At 35.6% G+C, this 9,806-nt stretch overlaps 1 protein-coding gene across 1 annotated transcript; it reads left to right on the top strand.

Moving 5' to 3' along the window:
• Positions 1 to 461: 461 nt before the first annotated feature.
• LOC119636635 (synaptic vesicular amine transporter-like) lies at positions 462 to 9,435 on the top strand. The gene is made up of 7 exons (XM_038032121.1): positions 462 to 891; positions 5,372 to 5,542; positions 5,629 to 5,767; positions 8,009 to 8,067; positions 8,133 to 8,501; positions 8,574 to 8,800; positions 8,854 to 9,435. The coding sequence occupies exons 1-7, from the start codon at positions 708 to 710 to the stop codon at positions 9,262 to 9,264; spliced, it is 1,560 nt and encodes a 519-aa protein (XP_037888049.1). The 5' UTR covers positions 462 to 707; the 3' UTR covers positions 9,265 to 9,435.
• The last annotated feature ends 371 nt before the right edge of the window (positions 9,436 to 9,806 follow it).

Raw genomic sequence — 9,806 nt, forward strand, 5'->3', positions numbered from 1 at the left:
AACGGAAGAAAATCCACAGACTTGTGAGCGAGAATAGTATTAAAAAACAAATAGTTGGCTTAGAATACCGCGCTTTTTCGTCAGCTAAAGCTAAAGTAACTGAATAAAACTGAACAATAGAAAGCCGCAAAAACTACTTCTTCTCTATTCTTAGCTGGTGGGTCTAGTGCAATCAAAAATAACCGTACATGCCATCGCATATGTCGATATGAAATTTTCGCATCAATGCGCGTCATCAGTATTAAGCAAATCTTCTCAGTTTCTCCCTTGTAATGTTTACGGAGGTAGCAAGAGAGTTTTGTAAAACAATTCTGTTCAGCAGTTTTATTATTTGTTATATATATATTTAAATAAAAATATCAATTTTTCTCTTATCATTCTAGCTTTAGAAAGCAATGCCATCATTGAAATCTGATGGTGTTCTCAAAGAGCAAAGTACTATAAATACGGAAACTTCAACTGCATTAAATTCGCCAAAGTGGTACAATGAATTGAACTTGCATACGACAAAGGCGAAATCAAAGATTTCAAAAGCTTTCTTTCTCGAAGCATTTAGTAAAGATTCATACGAGTTGTCTCCCACTAAACAAAGCAAGGAATTTTTTCAGCAACGGTACACAGGCCATAACGATGATGACTTCTACGATTATAAAAACACCCAGAAGACCTCGTGCATATTTAATATTGAAGGAGCAGATGGACGTACTATGGTTACAGTTAGTAAGAAGAAAGAAAATTTACTCACTTTTCCATCAAATCTTCAAAGCCAAGAGAATAAAAGTACTAAGGGGTTTTATTCCGTCTTTAAAGTGTTGCGCCGTTCAAACCGTTTAGTTTTAATTGCAGTAACAATGGCTTTACTAATAGAGAATATGTTATTGACAACAGTTGGTAAGTGAGAAAAATTGGATGAAAAAACCCCATTCAATAAATCTTTTTAACCGAACACATTTTTATTAATTTGCTCAAATTATTTATTACTTATATTATTTATTGCGAGGATTTCCAAGTATGACCCTGATACCTTGATTGTGGCCATACCTAAATTGATTTACAATTTGATGCTGGGTCAGTAATACATACATTTTATTACGTCTGTGAAACTTTTTTCCGAGTTTGAAAAACATTTGAACAAATAAAATATATATTGAACTTTCGATAGAGAGTATAATAAACCGTTAAGCACAACTTATTCAAATACTTAATCACTCTGATCACCACCGTGCCCGCACTTGCAGACACATAAAAGAATCTTCATCGGCGTTCGTGTAAACTTGTCTAAGATCAACAAACAAATGAGAAATTGTTGTTTTCGTTGGGAAACGTTTGTCACAACGCTTTTCACGCCAACATTGAATTTGAATGTCATTTTTTCTTCATCACAAAGCTATATATGATCAACACATGAAATTTCGATTCACTCGTTGTTTCGTTAGCAAAAAATTGAGTTATTAAGGCGACGGTGCTGCCTAAAAATAATACGGATTTTTCTTCGAGATGACATCTCTATGTAAATCCCGGGAATTATTGACTGAAGTAGAAAATATTTGCGAGTACTGCTTAAAATGTTGTGAGAAATTATTGAAAACGTAAGCGAATTTTTAACAAAGATGTATGCGTTTTGTATTCATTCCCAACAACGAACTCAAAAGTTTGGAAAAAAAGAAAAAATGGAAAAAATTTTCTTAAAATCCTAAGAACGGCAGTTGAAATGTCAAACTTTAAACCTACGATGGTATGTGTATTTGTGGCACAAAGGCCACAATACCGTGTAAATATAATAAGACCTTTTTTGTGGCTTAAATTCCCTTGAAGGCTGTAACAACAACTTGTTGAAACACAAAGTCAGCAGTTAGACTCGTTTAAATACCAGCATAAAGAAGAAGAAGACGAAAAAAAAAAACGTAAAAATATAAAGGTTTTTTTTCTAAGGTGGCAATGCGTACATTATCATATATCTACACATATTCACATACATCGGATGTACATTTTCTTTGGAATAAAGAAATGTAAAGAAAAAGGAAAAATTTTGCTGTAAACGTCAGAGCAAGCAATCACCTTAAGTGGCTACATTTAACAAAAATCAAACATTTCGACAAAGTTACTTTTCTTTCCCCCATTCAACTGTAACCATCAGCGAACACATTTACTGTTTGCACTTAAGCATCCTTTAGCCGACTCAGAAATTGCGAATTGATTTAAGAGATTTTTGTGTTGAAAGACATTTTTTTATTTTCTATTAAATTTATGTAACTTCTCTGGTCAAGGTTTGAATTTGCCACAGAAAAAGCGAAGGTAACTTTTTTACCTTAGCATCCCAATCATATCAAAAGTTTATACGTTTTTTAATTTAATGTTTAATCATAATCGCGAATATCTTATGATAATCTGGGAAGGATTACAAGTTAAAGGTATTAAAGTCATATCAACGAAATGGTATCAACTTCTCGTAAGTTTCTTTGAAAGAAACGAGGTTTTCGTTGATCCTATTTAACAGCATAATAATGTCCTAAGAAAGCTCTAATAATGTCTTGTTCAAATCTTTCACTTTCTAGGTTACCTTAAAATTTCGTGAGAATTGTATCGGGTGGGGTGAAAGGGAGTAGAATGGTTCGCTATTAGTAACTAGTAAACGCATGTGACATTTAATCGGTGTCACGGTACTTTCCATGTAACATCACGTCAGGATGCATTGTTTTGCTTAACTATGATAGAAAACTTGCTTGCGAACAACTTTAGAAACATATCTGATAGACTGTACCCCGAGTTAAATCGATTTCTTGACACTAACTGTATATTAAGGATAACAACGAGAATGGGTTTGTAGTGAACAACGGTTTCATTTTTTCGTATTTTTTTTTTCACTTAAAAATTAATAGTAGCTTCCCCTGATTAAAAATATGAATGTCTTCAGAGGTTTATGGGAATAACAGCCCATGTAGGCTCTTCTTCACTATATCCGCTGATAAAATTGTATTGTTTTTGGAATGAATCGAAATCTCCAAATGCACAATCTCCGCCATAGGGAGCCCCAGCATTTCTAGAGTCTCGAATTGATTAAAACTGTGTTGGCATTTTCTCTGGGGAAGACGGAGAATTATGTCGCAGTTCAATATTCAGTGCAGCAGCCGTTTTAAAATTATTATAATCAGCACGAAACTCTGCGAAAGAGTTCACATTCTTTCTGGGCTTCTTTTCATTGGGCGGCAAGCTACTACATAAAGTAACAACTGAAGTAAACAGGGCTGTTCGGGGAAAGTCTCTGCTTAGTATAAATTTTCTTTGTTGAAAGCGCTACGCATTAAACCCATATCTGTTGCTCTCTTTACAGTCTTTATTTTCCTTTTTATATAAAATATTTTTAGGTTTTTTTTCTCGATATGAACAATCGCGCAGCGTGCCGAAGAAGGAAGACTTCTTTAGTAAGCAAAATCATTACATTTGTTTAAGGCAAATAGCCTGAGGTCTTTGCACCAACACTCTTAAAAGTGGATCCTTAAGAATGGAGTACTGGATAGTGAATTATTTCCGCCGGACCAAGTTTTTAATAAGGAAGTGAGTGTGAAGCGTCGTTCTCGTGAAGCTAATCGCCAAAATTATGGGCAAGCATTGTGATAACACAAATTTCCGCTCTGTATTAGTTGTTTTCACCAGGAATTCGACTTGTATCGTTTCGCAACTGTCCCATTTACACGTTCTGTATCCTCATACGTCGCTTTGAGATATAAGGCGACTAGAGCGTAGGCATGGGCATCTCTTTAAGTAGTGAAAACATTGACATGACATTTGACATACTTGGCAATTAAACCACTGCCAAGCTAGGACTTTGGATAAGTAAAGCCGATTTAAATGTAAAGGGTCTTGTGATTAAAGTATTGTGTATGCGCCACGGTTGGCATTAAGCATTCTCGCCGAACGTTCCATTGACGAACTAAGCCATAGCAGTTAATAACATACATTTTCGTTTAATGTATAGTGAACTACAAATTTTATTCGGCCGGAAATTAAAGTCATCTTAACAAAAAGCAGGACAATGTTGTACTTGTACTGTGCAATAGGCTTCGAAAATACGCGGTTTAGTTCTCGGACAAAAAAAGGTGGATACATTGGTCAAACGAACCGCTTTATGGCTACGCAATAACTTTTGATATCAAACTAAAGAAACAAGGAAATAAGGCAACAAGCGATTAAGGGAACAAGGAAATACGAAAACAAGCAAATGTGGGAATGAGAGAATAAGGGAAAACGTCACAGTACCGATTTGAAACAATGAATGAATGACCATCTATGTAACCAAACAAAACAAACAAGTACAGAAATTACGTTCGGCTGTGAACGAATTTTTTATACCGACTACCTTTAAAAAGAAAACGCGCAAAAAGTAATTTTGCGACGACAACATTTTTATCAGTAAATCTATTTTAGAATGGAAATGATGAGCAAAAGCCTTTATTTTAATTGCACTCGGAAACAGAGATGCTTTCAAGTTATCTCGCATTGCAGCAGGAAAGACTTCCATTGTATTCTTCAAATTCCAAGCCGACATGTCAAGGACCAATTGTACTAATTTATTATCCCTTTTTAAAGACAAGTGTTCTTAGTTTACGTGGTACTGTAGGCGTGTCCTTAGAAAAATCATATTTCTTCGGGTTAATATATTTTAAGGCTTACGGTCAGGAAAATGTTACCACTAAAATTATAAAGACTGATGGAGGGAGAGGGAGGGCGCTGCCAACATGGCCTTAGTATGTGGTCAAGAAAATATGAGCTTTCTGACAAAAAAGAAGAAGTCTCAGGGTGATTTGGTACTGTAGGCGTGTGCTTTGACCGATTTGCCAAGAATTTATAACGTTTCTGTAGTCAACAGCCTCATGTTTGCGACCAGGAGAAAGCTTAGCACAGGCATTGCCTAAATTCGATTGATAATGATCTAGAATATATATACTTTATCGGATCACTGAGTTCTTCTTGTGAATGTTGCATACGTTCGAATAAAACGAACACACATGCCCTCCTCCGGTGGCGGTTATAGAAAGGGACGAAAAGCAATTAAAGTGAAAACTTTTTGCAACTTTAACGTCATCATTTTTCTAATGCACTTTGGTAAAGTAAAGAGTAAAAATAAAAGGTATAAAATAAAAAGTGTGTATAAAACATATTTCCCTCATTACACTGTTCGAAGAGTAAAACAGTTCATCATAACAGCCATCCATTTAATTATATATAAAACGATTTTTCGTCTGGACTTGTTGTTCGCCAATTATTTAGTTATCAACGACTACAGCATAATTACATTAACCTTAAAAACAAACTTTAAGCGAACATCAACTATTTAATATTCAAGAAAGTGAATGCTTTTGATTTTCTTTAGTTCCTGTTGTACCTGGTTACTTGTACGATATACGTCATCCGGATGCGCCTTTTGGAAGTTTACCAACCTCTTTAATGTCATACAAAGGCTCGTCCTATTCTTTGCAAAGTGGGGATGATGACGGCAACTATTCACTGCCCTCAAGTGAGATATCGACACTTCATCCAGACGGTTAGTATAATTGACAGCTTCATTAAACCAAGAACTCAGTAAATGACTTTTAAAATAATGTTATGTTTATGTTCATCTTTTAATAGGAAATAAAACATCTCCTTTCGAAATGGAAAACCGGCATAACGAACTGGTTGACGAGACGATGGAAATGGGATATTTGTTGGCCTCAAAAGCGTTTGTGCAATTTTTGGCTAATCCAATTGTAGGCCCACTAACGCAAAGGTGATTAAAGCATGTACAAACATAGTTATTAGGATAGGAGCGCACATTAGTTTTTGTTTATTTTTTAATTATTCGACTGTCTTTGGCTACCTAAAGGGAGGTATGCTTACAATTAGAGAACATCAAATATATAATTGCCATAGATATATTGCTCGATAAACATTTTTCGTACTACTTGTCCAGCTGGGTCAAAGATGATTTTAAATTTAGCATTGATTTTTTTGTTAGTCCGATTTAAAGGCTTCCTCTAGGTGTTTATCACATGTAGAAACAACTTTTGTCTGATTTGTAGACCACTTGTGGTACAGGGTATATTAAGTTAGTGGGGACGTATGTAACACCCAGAAGGGCTTAAGGCAGGCGCACCTTTTATTATACCGATCCATTCAGAAGCATAATCTGAATTGATTTAAGCCGTCTGTTCGCCTGTCCGTCTGATCTATTTTTGTGTTCAAGCTGCAGGTCGCAATTTTTGACATATTTTTATGAAATTCGGTACGGTGACGTACTTTGGTCCAAGGACGAATAGCCACTCATCTTATAACAACCTATTTAGACCGTACTCTAATAAGGAGCAGAAAAATCTAAGTTTTAATAAGTGGTAATGAAAATTGACGTACAATAGTAATTTCATACAGAAATGAACTCTTCAAGATATCGACCATCTACGAATATTTTTGGACCCTGACCTATTAGGATTAAACATGTACTAGATTAGATTGCGTTCTGGACCCGCTTTCACATAAACACACACATGAAAAAATGTGCCTTTATACAGAAACAAGATATAATTTTTATATTCCATAATAAAAATAAGAATTGTGTTAGACATTATGGTGTAGGGTATTTAATGCCCGGCTATAATGTTCTTACTTGTTCTTAATATTTTATGATGAAAATGAATTCATAGCAACGTTTTAGCAGAAAAAATGAATGGTAATGAATTTCGATCACATAGGTCTATTTTTTTATAAGCGCTATCGCGCCCGGCTATGAAGTTCTTACTTGTTTCTTATGAAAAATAAGCTTTACTTTGAAAGGAACAGTGAAACTTTATTAGAATTGTATACATTATCTATCGCTAGCTGCAGATTCTTCTGTTGATCTGGCTTTGGAGATTTGAAAACCATTTTTTGATTACCGTAATAAAAATGGAAGCACTTTTCATGTAGGAAATAATCGATTTTAATAAGTATTACAAGAAGTAATATCTGATGACTATAGCAGGGAAGACAACACATTCCAGTTCATTGCTTCGAAAGTACCCCAACCTAGTTTCGTCCTGTAAAGCCGAACGTTGTCACTGTTGCTGATAGCGCTCTTAACCCATGCGACATCGTTAGAAGGTGGGCAATGGATATTCCAAGCTTAATAGTCCCCCTGACCTGAATCGTACCATGTCGTGCTCATTTTCATCGTGGATCTTGATTTTGAAGCATTTCACTTCGAATTAAACAGAGCGGAACACTTCCCACTTGTGCCGTTTTTTTGCGACGAAGAAGTCGACTTCTTCGAATCTCTTTAAAATTATATTGTGTACACTTGAACGGAATAAATTAACGCTTAAAGGTTAGAGGTAGTGTCCTCACAACGATAAGTGACAATTTAACAAATACCTATTCCTACACCTGACGGTCTAACAAGTTTAGGTACATTCCTGTGTAGATCTAATTTTTTTCCAAATTTTAATTCCCTCAAACTTTCTTATTGCATTTCTGTAAACCCAGATTGTGGTGGCCACACAAATGGAAACATTTTAAAATCATTCGTAATGTACAATTTTTTGACTTTGAGAGGGCTTAAATTTTTTCCTTACTTTTGTAACAGATCTTCTTCGTTCGGAGGAGGGTTCTCATTTAGTTATCAGGATTAAGTTAAGCATAAGTTTTGGGAGAATCTCTGCCGACAACATCTGGCCGAACAAGTCGAGGCAAGACTAGCCAAGGCAGCTAAAGTCAAGACCAAGTCAAGGTTACGACTTACGAACTGGAAAAGTCAAGTCCAACTCAAAATTTCCATTGCATAAAAGACATTGGTCCCGGTATGTGAGACCAAGCCGACTTTCCGGTCCCTGAGTATAGACAAACTCTTCAAAAGTCTATGGCAAAATACCTGTTCGTCTTGCATGCAATAATTGCTTCAACGAATTGCGTATAACATAAGCTTAGATATTCCAAAATGGAACTACGTATGTCACAGAGTATAAGGTATAATTTATTTTATTTTTTTTTTCCATTCTAGAATTGGGTCCAACATACCGATGTTTTTTGGTTACTTTATTCTCTTCACCTCTAGTCTAAGTATATTTTTTCAAATTTAGCTTAAGTGTGTCTGCGTATTTCTTAACATACTTTTCTCTTTTAAGTGTTTGCTTTTGGCCGCACTTATTGGATACTATTCGTGGCTCGGGCTATACAGGGCATAGGTTCATCTTGCTGTTCAGTTTGTGGTATGGCTATGTTGGCTGCTAGTTACACTGATGAGAGGGAACGTGGAAATGCTATGGCAATCGCTTTAGGTGGTTTAGCTTTGGGTGTTTTAATTGGACCATCATTCGGTGGTGTAATGTATGAATTTTTGGGAAAATCAGCACCATTTCTAATATTATCCGTATTAACCTTCATTGTTGCGATATTTCACTTTTCCATACTACAACCGAAAGTCCAGAAATCAAAGCAAGAGCCTCCCACTTTGAAAGCTCTAATAACAGATCCCTACATTATAGTTACAGTCAGTAAGTCTTCCATAAATTTGAATTATACTTTACATGTAGAGAATGACGACGACTTTCTATTTTAATTAATAGTTGCTCTTATGATTGCTAACATGGGTGTGGCTGTAATGGAGCCATCGTTACCGTTGTGGATGGTAGACACTTTCGGTTCCAGCCGTTGGGAACAGGGTGTAGTTTTTTTTCCAACTTGCCTCGCTTATATCATTGGTACTCACGTTTTTGGGCGATTAGCTTATAAGATCGGCAGATGGCTAGCTGCACTTCTAGGTTTAATTGTTATTGGAGTTTCTTTGATGACGGTATGAAGAAAAACAAGTTTATTAGATAAAAATTAAACCATTTGTCTCTACAGACGCCAATAGCTACCTCTATTGTACTTCTAATTGCTCCAAATGCAGGTGTCGGCATCGGCTTTGCTATGGTTGAGTCCTCAATGATGCCTCAGCTGAGCTATCTGGCCGACATACGGCACACGGCCGTTTATGGCGGCGTTTATGCTATCGGCGATATGGCATTTTGTATCGCCTTTATTGTAGGTCCAATTTTGAGTGGTAGTTTAATAAAAGCTGTTGGTTTTACGTGGACGTTGCGGGGGGTTGCGATTATTTGCTTCCTGTACGCGCCTTTCCTAACGTTACTTAAGAATCCGCCAAGGAGAGAACAAAAGAAAGCTGTTGTCCAAGTTGCTGCTACAAGCAAAACAACAATTTCGGTTGATCATCCACCAATTCCAATAATCAAAGATATTACTAATGTTGCCTAGGGAAGTTAACCCTTTTTTTTTAATTGTTTTTCCTTTTTAATTTTAATGTATAACTTTTATAACCTATAGGTTTTATAGATTTTAACGTTTATCTTAAATTATTCCACTCGTGTACTTTCTATTTATGCGTACAAACTATTCGCTGTTGCTTGATCTTACTTGACTCTAAGAGTTGTTGTTTTTTTTAATGTTCTTCCTTTTATATATACGAAGTGCTTGCACATTCTCTACAACTAATTCTCATAGTAGTTTTTCTTTTTTATAATAACTCAATCGAGCGGAAAATTAATTTTAACGCGCTAAGCGTATCTTTCTTCCAGGAATTTCGTTAATTAGCACTTGATGAAGAGTTAATTGGATGTATTTCTGTGGTAAAAAAAATCTCCATTTAATTAGAGGCATTTCAGTAAAGGGCTCTAACTGCGATCATACATGTTGACATCAGCCTAGACCTTAGAGGAAACTCTCTAAATTTTGATAACTTAATAAAAAACATGTGTTTATGTCGTACCCCGTTTTTGATATAAAGGTATATCAAGTTT

The sequence above is a fragment of the Glossina fuscipes genome, unplaced genomic scaffold, assembly GCF_014805625.2.
Source record: "Glossina fuscipes isolate IAEA_lab_2018 unplaced genomic scaffold, Yale_Gfus_2 28, whole genome shotgun sequence".
In the NCBI taxonomy this organism is placed as follows: Eukaryota; Metazoa; Arthropoda; class Insecta; order Diptera; family Glossinidae; genus Glossina; species Glossina fuscipes.

Excerpts from the sequence above, each read along its gene's own strand:
- LOC119636635 (XM_038032121.1), top strand. The coding sequence starts at position 708 with ATGGTTACAGTTAGTAAGAAGAAAGAAAATTTACTCACTTTTCCATCA. Across the intron at positions 8,068-8,132 it reads TCTCTTCACCTCTAGTCTAA|TGTTTGCTTTTGGCCGCACT; the intron begins GTATATTTTTTC and ends TTCTCTTTTAAG. Across the intron at positions 8,502-8,573 it reads CTACATTATAGTTACAGTCA|TTGCTCTTATGATTGCTAAC; the intron begins GTAAGTCTTCCA and ends TTTAATTAATAG.